Below are 12,552 nucleotides of genomic sequence, written 5' to 3' on the forward strand. Positions count from 1 at the left end.
CAGATAATTTGATTATACCTATGTTTCCCTTGGTGATTCTAAGAGACTTAGAACTCTCAGATTTCTCTCTTCTGTCGAGTTTGTGGGAAACAATTGTGTTTGATATTTATTCTTTTCGTCAAGGTTGAATGTTCTTTGTTTTCATTTTAGGTGATACAAATAATTGAATAACCACAGTTATTTTCTGGACCTGACTCGTTTATAACTTCGGAAGAAATAATGGAAAGCCAGGAATTTATTGTGAGTCTTACCAGTTTTCACTATTTCCTTTTTTCTTTTTTTAAAATCCTCTTTATTTTATTATTATTATTATTTTTTAATATTTTATTTTCAAGTAATCTCTACACCCACTGTGGAGCACTAACTTACAACCTTGAGATCAAGAATTGCACGCTCCATCCATTGAGCCAGCCAGGTGCCCCACTATTTCCTTTTTCTTACTTCCTTTCACATTTCACAAATGTCTTGCTAGGGTTGATAGATTTAACAAACAACCTCAGAACCTAAAAGCAAGACACTTAGTTAAATTTAAGTATCAGATAAACAGTGAATAATTTTTTTGGTATAAATATGTATATTTCAAATATTGCCTGATGTTTTACCTGGCAACCCTATCTCTTGCCTACTATTCAGGTTTGTTATACAAAGTCCTTTGGAACAAACTCTTTGTAAGCTCTTTGTTAAGACCAGGAAATAATTTCTTTTGAAGAATTGGCATGCCTCTTCTATCTAGATTAGTGATTCTTAAAACTGTTTGGTCTTAGGATCCTTTTATGCTCTAAACAATTATTGGGGACCCAAGAGAATTTTTGATTATGGGGCTTATGTCTATTGATGTCTTTCATATGATAAATTGTAACAAATTTAAAAAATATTTATTAATTCATTAAAAATAACCCATTACATTGGACATAAATTACTTTTTTTTTTAATGGAAATAGCTATATTTTCCAAAACAACAACAGAAGAAAAACACATAGAAAAAAGTGGCATTGCTTTACTTTTTTTTGCAAATCCTCCTAGCAATTGACTTAATAAAAGTCCGCTAGATTCTTAGATCTGCCTCTGCATTAGTCTGAAATTGAATCTTACAACATTGCGTATACATAACCCTGGGAAACTCCATTCTGCATGCCTGAAGAAATGAGAGAAAAGGCAAATAACATCACGAAAATACGACCTCATAGACCTATGACCTCATAGACCCCTGAAAAGGTCTTGGGAACATATAGGAGTCTCTGGACTACATTTTGAGCACAGATCATGACTTCTGTATAACTCAACAAATATTTTCCTTCCCACAGATGTCTGAGAAGCTGAAAATTATCATTGTTATTATTTTTTTGAGAGAGAGAGAGAGAGAGTGTATAAGTGTGCTGCAAGCAGGAGAGAGGGGTAGAGGTGGGGAGAATCCTAAGCAGGTTCCACGCTCAGCACAGAGCCCAATATGGGGCTCAGTCCCACAACCCTGGCATCATCACCAGAGCTGAAGTCAAGCGTCGGATGCTTAAGTGACTAAGCCACCCTGGTGCCCCTCAAAATTGTTGTTGTCCAGTTAACTTTTCAGTTTCCTCTTTAGATTTTATCTTGTTTCTTTCCTGCCTTGACTTCTACTACCAAGTTTCTTTTTTTTAAATTGATGTTTGTTGTTATTTATTATTATTATTGTTTTTTCATGTAAGCTCAGGGCCCAGTGTGGGCCTTGAACTCACAGTTATGTACTGTGCCAACTGAATCAACCAGACACCCTGATGTTTTGTTGTTATTATTATATCTTTTGTTTCAATAAAAGATGTCTAAATATTTTTTGTGGGTAGGTAGTGTATAAAGATATATAACATTTAATACATGTAAAAAGAAACCATTTCTTTTGTACTTTTGGAAATAAGGTACTATATACTCATCAAAAAATGAAGAAGTCAAAAGTGTGGCAAGATGGAACTCTGAAGATCACTCACTTGGGAAACAAAGTAAGTACAAAGCAGTTGACTACAAAATTCAAGAGCTAAATTCTTGCCTTTTGATTGAGTATTAAAAAAGACTCTATAGATGATAGAATGTTAAATTTGTCCATAAACTGAAACAATATGAAAACAGAAGTGATCAGATGATTATAGTGATTAATTTGTGCATTATAAAAGTTCAGTAAATATTATTGAATTTGTTTTGATTTTCAAAAGTTGAATTAGGTTTTCTATAAAATGTTTTAGGAATTTTGGCATTTTTTTTCTTTGCAGGCATGAGTTTAATGATAAAAATATATATTAAAATATATTTCTAACATGGTAATAGAGGGAAAGGATATGTACAGAGTTGACACACCGTTGTAGAAAAGTTGCTGATTTCTAAAATTATGTACAGAGTACTCTTTCTTTTCATGTTTTCTTTCAATCAGTTACTTTGATTGTGATATGTACCTATCAATCTTGAGAGAATTATTTGCTAGGGTGATGTTTTACTTTATTAGATATGGTAATCCTTCTATGGGTTTCTTCTCTCACCCTCAAGGATCTCCATCTGCCAAATTGTAATTCTTTAACCAGTTCTCATGACCTTATGCAACACTGTTGGCTCCTCCATTCTTCTTCCTGATACCTCTTCATTTGACTTTTGTGACACCACACTTTCCTGATGTTGCTGACGTCTAAGTATTTTCTGTGGGCTCATTCTCTTCTCAAACTTTAAATTTTTCCTTAGGACTCAGTCTTACATGTACTTATAAAGAAATACATAAAGGTATATAAATCTTTCTTACTCTCTCTTTTATCCCTTTGTGTGTGTGTGTGTGTGTGTGTGTGTGTGTGTGTGTGTATACACACACATGTAGAGAGAGAGGGAGAAAAGAGATTTATTCTAAGGAATTGGATCATGTGATTGTGGAAGCTGACAAGTCCCAAGATCCGTAGTTGGTAAGATGGGAGACCCAAGAAAGCCAATAGTGTAGTTTCAATATAAATGTTGGAACGCTTGAGACTCAGGAAGAGCCAGTATTTCAGTTTGAGTCAAAAGGCAGGAGAGCACTCATAACTCAGCTGAGAGACAATCAGGCAGGAGGAGTTTTTTCTTACTCAAGCTTTTTATTCTCTTCGGTCCTTCCTCTGATCAGATGAGGCCCATCCAATTAGGGAGAGCAATCAGCTCTATTTGTTTATTTTTTTATTGAGGTATAATTGACATTTAACATTATGTTAGTTTCAGGTGTATAGTGTAGTGATTTGATATTCATATACATTGCAAAATGATCACAGTAAGTGTAGGGTACCATCTGTCACCATATATAGTTAACAAAATTTTTTTTCTTTTATTTTTTGTGATGAATACTTTTAAGATTTACTTTTAGCAACTTTTAAATATGCAGTATGGTGGTATTAATTATGGTCACTATGCTGTACATTATTTATTTTTATAATTAGAATTTTGTGTCTTTTGACGTCTTCATCCATTTTGTCCCTTCATTCCCCTTCCCAGATGGATTAAAAAAACATTTTTTTTTTAGTGTTTATTTATTTTTGTGAGAGACAGAGTGCAAGCAGGGGAGGGCCAGAGAGAGGGAGACACAGAATCTGAAGCAGTCTCTAGGCTCTGAGCTGTCAGCACAGAGCCTGATGTGGGGCTCAAACCCACAAACCACGAGATTATGACCCAAGCCAAAGTAGGATGCTCAGCCAATTGAGCCACCCAGGTGCCCCCCCGGATGGATTTTTAAAAAAACTTATATTGTCAACTGCTTACTAGGTGCCAGGCATGCTTTAAATGTGTCAACTTACTTAGTCTACATAACTCCACTATTAGGTACTATTTTTATCTTTATTTTACTGAGGATGAAACTGAAGCACAGAAAGGTGAAGTAACTTGTCCACAGATCTCACAGTTAGAAAATGGAGAAGTCATATGTGACCCTAGGCTTTTTGGCTCCAGAGCCCATATCCTAACCATTCTGCTGTCTCTGTTAATATTACAAATTAAAAACAAAAACAAAAAAAAACCCTCCAACACATTTGAGTTGACAATACATGAAGTTAGAAGTCATACTTCTCAGTTAGCAGTTAAAGATCTCCATATTCTGTCCTTATTCTACATATCTATCATTGTGAAATTACCAGAGAAGCTTTTCAATGTAGAAAGGCTACTTGTTATTATTTTTAAATTAGCAATTAGTTAAAATTAAAAGAAAAAAATCATTTTGCTTTAAGCCTTCAAGTTCAACTTACACTTCCTATTAACTTTAACGTTCAGTGGGTTTAACGTTCAGTCAACTTAAGTTGAACAAACTGGATACTTTTAATCATCAGTCTAGTAACAGACATAAAATTTTAAATATTTTAAATTTATAAATTTATTTTCTTTTTTCTTTTTCTTTTTTTTTTTTTAAGATTTTGTTTTTAAGTAATCTATACCCAACATGGGGCTCAAACCCACAACCCTTAGATCAAAAGTGAAATACTCCTCCTACTGAACAAGCCAGGTGTCCGTTTCTTTTTTTTTCTTTCTTTTTTTTTTTCCCCCCCAAAGTAATATCTACATCCAATGTGGGGCTCAAACTCATGATCCCAAGATCAAGAGTTGCATGCTGGGGCACATAGGTCGCTCAGTCGGTTGAGTGTCTGACTCTTGATTTCAGCTCAGGTCATGATCCCAGGATTGTGGGATCAAGCCCTCCCTTGGGCTCCACATTCAGTGCAGAGCCTGCTTGGGATTCTCCCTCTCCCTGCCTCTGTGCCTCTCCCCCACTCACACTCTTTCCATCTCTCAAGTAAAAAAAAAAAGAAAAAAAGAAAAAGAAAAAAAGAGTTGTATGCCATACCAATTGAGCCAGCCAGGTGCCTCTGATTTTCTTTCTTTAGCATTTTAGTTGTCCTAACAAATAAAAACCTCCCAATTGCCAAAATCCTTCTATTATATCTAGTAAATTAAACATAAACATAGTTATTCTTAAGGCTTTGTAAGTATTCTAATACTGTTTATAAACTTAGTAAAATTTAGTTACCCACCTCTTTCACTTAAAAAGTCACATATCTGGGGCACCTGGGGGGGCTCAGTTGAGTATCTAACTGTTGATTTCAGGTCAGGTCATGATCCCAGGGTTGTAGGATCAAATCCCATGTTGGGTTCTGTGCTGAGCATGGAGCCTGCTTAAGATTCTCTTTCTCTCCCTCTGTTCTTCTCCCCTGCTTGCATTCTCCCCTGCTTGCATTGACCCAGCCAGGTGACTCTGATTTTCTTTCTTTCTTTCTCTCTCTCTCCCCTTTCCTTCCTCTCTCTCTAAGAGTTACAAAAAAATAAAGGCCACATATCCAAAATGAATTTTTCAGTTACACATTTGGGATCATAAATGTATAATCTGTCTTTGTAAATTGAAACATTACAAGTACTTTTTAAAGTAAAAAATAATTTTTGAATGTTAAAATAGCACAGATACTTCAAAATCATGGGTTGCATAATTACTAAAACCTATTCATGATCTTAACTCAAAAGCATTGATATTTTGGGGGTGATTTACTGCCTTATCACTATCCAGTTCTAAATGTTTCAGGAGTTAAAAAGTCCTTTTCCATAGTTTAAAAAAAATTTTTTTTTAGGGGCACCTGGCTGGCTCATTCCATAGAACAGGTGACTCTTGGTCTCAGGGTTGTGAATTGTGAGTTTGAGTCCATTGGGTGTAGAGATTACTTAAAAATAAACAAACAAACAAATAAATAAACTTTAGATAAAAATGTTACTGCCCAAGTAAATTGAAGGTATATCAGTGAACACAAGTTACTAATTAGATTCTAGGCTGGGACTTGAGACCTAGGGTTATAGATAATCACTGTACCCTTACCAGCATCATAAAGGGATATGTTGAGCCTTGTGTTTAGTGGGAGTAACAACAGGATGTCTAAGTCCATGCCCTTTAGAGAGTGTTGGTCTCATAGTTGATATCTTAGGTTTAAGTCATGGCATTATCTAATTCTTTTATTATTTTTTAATTTTTTTAATTTTTTTTTTTTTCAACATTTATTTATTTTTGGGACAGAGAGAGACAGAGCATGAACGGGGGAGGGGCAGAGAGAGAGGGAGACACAGAATCGGAAACAGGCTCCAGGCTCTGAGCCATCAGCTCAGAGCCTGACGCGGGGCTCGAACTCACGGACCGCGAGATCATGACCTGGCTGAAGTCGGACGCTTAACCGACTGCGCCACCCAGGCGCCCCATATTATTTTTTAATTTTTACTTACTATTAAAAATTTTTTTTCAATGTTTATTTTTGAAAGAAAGAGAGACAGAGCGTGAGTGGGGGAGGGGCAGAGAGACAGGGAGACACAGAATCCAAAGCAGGCTCCAGGCTCTGAGCCATCAGTACAGAGCCCGATGAGGGGCTCGAACTCATGAACCTTGAGATCATGACCTGAGCTAAAGTCAGACATTCAACTGACTGAGCCACCCAGGCATCCCTATTTTTTAAAATTTAAGTCAAAGTTAGTTAACATATAATGTAATAATTTCAAGAATAGAATTTAGTGATTCATCACTTACATATAACACCCAGTGCTCCTCCTGACCAGTGCCCTTCATAATTCCCATCACCCATTTAGCCCATCCTTGCTCCTAACACCTTACCAGCAACCCTCAGTTTGTTCTCTGTATTTAGAGTTTCTTATGGTTTGTCTCCCTCTCTGCTTTTATCTTATTTTTGCTTCCCTTCCCCTATGTTCATCTGTTTTGTTTGTTAAATTCTACATATGAGTGAAATCATATATTTGTCTTTCTCTGACTGACTTATTTCACTTAGCATAATGCATTCTAGTTCCATCCATGTTGTTGCAAAGGGCAAGGTTTCATTCTTTTTGATTGCCGAGTAATATTCCATAGTATATGTATACCACATCTTCTTTATCCACTTGTCAGTTGATGGACATTTGGGCTCTTTCCATACTTTGACTATTGTTTATATTGCTGCAGTAAACATTGGGGTGCATGTGCCCCTTCATGCACAGGAATCAGCACTCCTGTATCCTTTGGATAAATACCTAATAGTGCAATTGCTGGATTGTAGAATAGTTCTATTTTTAATTTTTTGAGGAACCGCCACATTGTTTTCCAGAATGGTTGCACCAGTTTGCAATTACCTAATTCTTTTAATCTGAATAAATGAATGTCTATGCCTGCCCTCATTTATATTTTTAAATAATTTGTCTTAAACTAATTAATCCATTCACTGTTTGAGCTGTTCTTTCTCTGTCTATATATATACTCATATTTAATAGTTTTCCTATTTGGTTGGGCCAAGTCTGCAAAGTCTTATAGATTTTGTCTTATATTAAAAGGACATCTGGGGCCCCTGGGTGGCTCATTTGGTTAAGCATCTGACTTCGGCTCAGGTCATGATCTCGCAGTTTGTGAGCTTGAGCTCTGCATCGGGCTCTGTACCAACAGCTCGGGGTCTGGAGCCTGCTTTGCGTTCTGTCTCCCTCTCTCTCTTCCCCTTCCTTGCTCTCTCTCTCTCTTTCTCTCTCTCTCTCAAAAATAAATAAACATTAAAAAAAAAGGCATCTGATTAGATTCTGCATATCCTTCATGTCTTCTGGTACAAAATCATAATATTAGGTCACACTAGTGGTGTTATCCAACTTTATCTGCACGTATAGCGTATATTTATTGAATGTCTATTTTATGCCTCTCATTGGTAAGTTACAGGAAGACAGGATAAATTCAAGTTAGTCCTAGGGATTTTCTGTGATGCAAGAAAGTTAGTAGATCCTAAATTACAGCCTTGTTCTCAAATCCAAACCACTGCTTGCACCATTTCTCTTACTAGTATTACCTTTTCCCTACCTATCCAAATTCTTACTGTCACAGTTACTCAACTTCCATTAGTTGAGTCATCATTCAATAAACATATGTTGCTGGTAGGCAGTGGGAGAAGTTAAATAAGACATATGGAGGCAATGTAGAAGACCAGTTAATATCAAACAACCTTAGTTTGAATCCTGGTTCTTCACTTACTAGATATGTAATCTTGGCAAGTTATTTAGCCTCTCAAGGGCTATAGTTTCTTTAAGTTGTCTTGAGGATTAAATAAGAAAAATAAGAAAAATGTACAAATCTCTTATCAGAGTACCTGGCACACTGTAAGAATGCAATAAATGGTAACTGTTATTATAGTTTTTGCCTTCAAGGAGCTTTTACCTGAGAACATAAGATTATAATATGTAAAGAGATATGCTTAGGGTTCTATGAGATTACAAAGGAGAGACATCAAAGTCTGACTCTGGTTCAGAGAAGTCTTTCCAGATGAAGCATAGTTTTTGAGGATTTGTTTTGTTTTGTAAACAGAATTGATAGCTTGGAGGGACGGAAGCTAAAGATGGTATAACTGTAACAACGTGGAGGTATGGAAGTGTATTAAACATTTGGGGAACTATAAGCAATTAAATATGCCTGGAATGAAGGACTCATATTGGACAATTGTAGAATATAGCTAAAGAGGCAGTCAGGAGTCATATAATGAAGGACTTTGTCTTCTCTGCTTCAGGAGCCAGTGAAGAATTAGGAGTCGAAGAGTGACATAATCATGTTTCTATTTTAGAAAGATCACTTTGGCAGCAATGTGTATCATAACTTCTGAGCTGTGTAGGATGAAGTTAGGAAGAGTGTAGTCTAAAGAATAATGTAGACAAAAAGTGATGGGGGTCTGGCCAACCAGGCATTAGCAATGACAGTGGAGAGAAAGGATGATTAGGGAGAAATTATGAAAATATTATAGAATCTTAAGGTCTTGGATGTGAAAGGTGAGAATTCACAATGACTTTCAGGTTTTTGTATTGTTTTTATGGTACTGAAATAGGATATCTCAAAAAGAAAAAAAGCAAGTTTAGGAGGAAAAATTAAGATTTTGAGTTCCATTGTTTTGAATTTACTGAATTTTTTCTGTCCTAGGAACATTTAAGTAATTGTCTCTAGAGACCTGGAACTCAGGAAAGTTCTGGGCCACTGATATAGATATGTTAGGAGTATTTAACACTTAGATATTTGAAATTCCTGGAGTGAATACATTCATCTATTCATTTAGCAGATATTTTTTGAGAACCTGTTATGAGTTACACACTATTCTAGGGGATGCAGAGAGAGCAAAACACATAAATCCCTGACTTCATGGAAATAGCATGGAGGAAAGAGACCAATAAACTAAATGAATACGTATGGCTAGTGAGTTAGGCAAACAACAAGAAGTAGGGTGAGCAAGGGTGAGAATGGAGATAAAGGGGATTATGTAAGCCTTATTGGTCATTGTAGGAACTTTTGTTCTTACTCTTTGGGAGCTGTGGAGACATTGGAAGGATTTGAACAGAAGCATGACATGATCTGGTTTGTGTGGATGATATCGCCAAAGGATGGAGTAGAGAATGTAAAGAATAGAGGGGAAAAGATAGGGCCTTTGTAAACACCAATCTTTTAAAGAGTTGTGTTGAGATAACATTCACAAACTTTTCAATTCACCCATTTAAAGTATTCAGTTTAATGGTTCTTTGTATATTCACAGAATTTTGCTGACCATTGCTACAATATAATTTTAGAACATTTGTCACCCCTAAAAGAAATCCCATACCTATTAATGGTCACTACTCAGTATCCACCTCCCAACCCTAAGCAACCACTAATCTACTTACTGTCTCAATAGATTTGCCTATTCTGGACTTTTCACGTGTATGGAATTGTATAATATGTGTTCTTTCATTGAATGACTACTTTCATTTAGCATGTTTTCAAGGTTCATCTATGTTGAAGCATGTGTCAATACTTTATTCCTTTTTATTGTTCAGTAATAGTCTATTGTGTAGATATGTCACATTTTATTTATCCATTCTTCAATTGGTATACATATGAGTCATTTCCACTTTTTTGGCTGTTATGTGTGTTATGTGTAATGTTGGTATGAACATTTGTGTGCAATATTTGTGAAGTTGTGAAGATCTATGTTTTCATTTCTCTGTATATATATCTAGGAGTGGAATTGCCGGATCACGTGGCATCTCATGTTTAACCTTTTAAGCAACTGCCAAACTTTTCCAAAGTGATGGAAACAGTAATATTTAAGGGACTAGTGGAGAAACTGGTATAAAAAATGTCTAGAGATAACAAGGAGAAAGCCAGAAAGTTATAACTACCTTAGTTTCCTTTTTCTCCTTCAAATTTTATTCCTTATACCTCATAAACAAGTTCCGTCCCAATGCTGATGACTTATTTCAAGCACTGATCATCTCCCTGGTGCTCTGTGCCACACCATTACCATAATCTCTTTACTCATTTTGCCTTCTGTTTTGCCCTCTAATACATTCCAGTTCTGTTTTCTTTCCAGTTCCATCCCAGATCCTTCTGGTAGAGATTAAGTTTGTGAATTCCTTATATGTATACCTTTGCTCTCTTGCACAGACTGGATAGTTGCTTAGGAAACATTTGAGATAGATGCACTTTTTTTCCTTGTTTTTGTTTTTTGTTTTTTTTTTACTTTTTAAAAAATGTTTGTTTATTTTGAGAGAGAGAGAGTGAGTGTGCTCAAATTGGGGAGGGCAGAGAGAGACGGGGACAGAGGATCTGAAGCAGGCTCTACTCTGACGGCAGCAAGCCCAATGTGGGCTTTATCTCATGAACCATGAGATCATGGCCTGAGCTGAAGTCACACTTAACTCACTGAGCCACCCAGGTACGCTGAAATACACTTTCTAGTCCAAAACAAAGTGGGTAATTCTTTCATTATATGATTACTTATGCAACAACTTTTGATTTGCTATTTATTGAAGATGTTTAAGAGAAGCAATATTATATTGTTTAACATTTGTTTTAATACAGGCAATTTTATATGATGACAAAGGAGAATGTTTGGAGAGTATATTTCTTAAGTGCCTTGAGGTATTTTAATGTTTCTATCTTATTTTTAAGTTATCTAAATCTCTATATTTAAGTTAAAAACATCTCTTTTTTTCCTTTATGAATATTGTCAAATACTGTTAGTGTTACTATTAGTGTTACTATAGTGTTAATTATAGTTAGTACTTATTGAACATTTATTATTAGCCACACTCTGTGCTAAAAACTTTTAGATATTGTTTCATATAATCTTTCCACAACCCTGTGATTTTTATAGATTAGGAGTGCAGTACAGAAAAGTTAAGTAACTTGCTCATGTTCATAGAGTTACAGTGGTAGGGCTGGGATTTGAACCCAGGAAGTGACCCTATAACCTAACTCTATTACATGATCTTGATAGGCTGAGAACTACAGTGGGGAATATTTTGTGAAATTATTCCTATTTATAATATTTTCTCAAATATTCTCTGTTTTTCCCTTTTGGAGGGAAAAAAGGGAACTAAAGGCAATTTCAGTGTAAAGAATAAGGCTATTAAAGTAGGTCATTCTGGGTTCATGTCCCACTTTCAAATGCTTCCTAGCTAACCTCTCTCTGTGTCTAACTTCTCTACTGTTTATAAAATATAGACAATAGACAGATTTCATTGTGTTGGTCTAAAAATTAGAAATAATGTATGTGAAGTGCTTAGCAGTTTAGTATGGTGATTCTAAAAGTGTTAAAATGCATGTTCTTGTTATCATTGTGTTGATTTTGACCATGGTGTTAAATCTTTTAAAATTTTTAAAGAAAAAATTTTTTAATGTTTATTTATTTTTGAGACAGAGAGACAGAGCATGAACAGGGGAGGGGCAGAGAGAGAGGGAGACACAGAATCTGAAACAGGCTCCAGGCTCTGAGCTGTCAGCACAGAACCTGATGCGGGACTCGAACCCACGAACCGTGAGATCATGACCTGAGCCAAAGTCGGGTGCTTAACCGACTGAGCCACCCAGGCGCCCCATAAATCTTCTAAAATTTTATGTGACATTAATAGTGGTTGTGGTATCTTTATATTTATCATAAAGAGGAAAAGCACTATCTCCGTAGATGCTTAATTGGGCCTAACTACTGTTATTTCATTTTAAATCATTTACTAATGAGTAAAGACTAAGCACATTGTCTGAGATAATACACAGATTTTGTGTATTACCAGGGGTTAATAATCTTATTTTTATGCTACAGAGATGGTGGCAGATGCTATGTTTTTTGGGTTTTTTTTATTAAAAAATTTTTTTTGTTTTTAATGTTTATTTTTTGAGAGAGAGATTGACAGAGTGTGAGCAGGGGAGGGGCAGAGAGAGAGAGGAAGACGTAGAATCTGAAGCAGGCTCCAGGCTCTGAGCTGTCAGCACAGAGCCTGATGCGGGGCTCGAACCCACAAACCGTGAGATCATGACCTGAGCTGAAGTCAGACACTCAACTGACTGAGCCACCCAGGCGCCCCTGTTTTGTTTTTTAAAAGTATTTTGTTTATGGGGTGTCTGGGTGGCTCAGTCAGCTAATCATCCAGCCTCAGCTCAGGTCATGATCTTATGGTTTGTGAGTTCGAGCCCATGTCGGGCTGTGTGCTGACAGAGCCTGGAGCCTGCTTCGGATTCTGTGTCTCCCTCTCTCTCTGCCCTTCCCCCACTCACACTCTGTCCCTATGTCTCTCAAAAATAAA

At 36.2% G+C, this 12,552-nt stretch overlaps 1 protein-coding gene across 9 annotated transcripts in view; it reads left to right on the top strand.

The window, feature by feature from the left end:
- ZGRF1 (zinc finger GRF-type containing 1) overlaps positions 1-12,552 on the top strand; it is a 91,431-nt gene that overhangs the window by 6,274 nt on the left and 72,605 nt on the right. For 8 of the 9 annotated variants that reach the window (XM_045055989.1, XM_045055992.1, XM_045055990.1 and 5 more), the window contains exons 2-4: positions 151-240; positions 1,890-1,970; positions 10,832-10,891. In XM_045055989.1, the coding sequence (XP_044911924.1) occupies positions 220-240; positions 1,890-1,970; positions 10,832-10,891 (162 nt within the window). In that variant the 5' untranslated portion in view covers positions 151-219. The remainder of the gene's footprint in view (positions 1-150; positions 241-1,889; positions 1,971-10,831; positions 10,892-12,552) is intronic. The other variant, XM_045055991.1, reaches the window with a different exon arrangement.

This window comes from Felis catus, chromosome B1, assembly GCF_018350175.1.
Source record: "Felis catus isolate Fca126 chromosome B1, F.catus_Fca126_mat1.0, whole genome shotgun sequence".
Taxonomy (NCBI): domain Eukaryota; kingdom Metazoa; phylum Chordata; class Mammalia; order Carnivora; family Felidae; genus Felis; species Felis catus.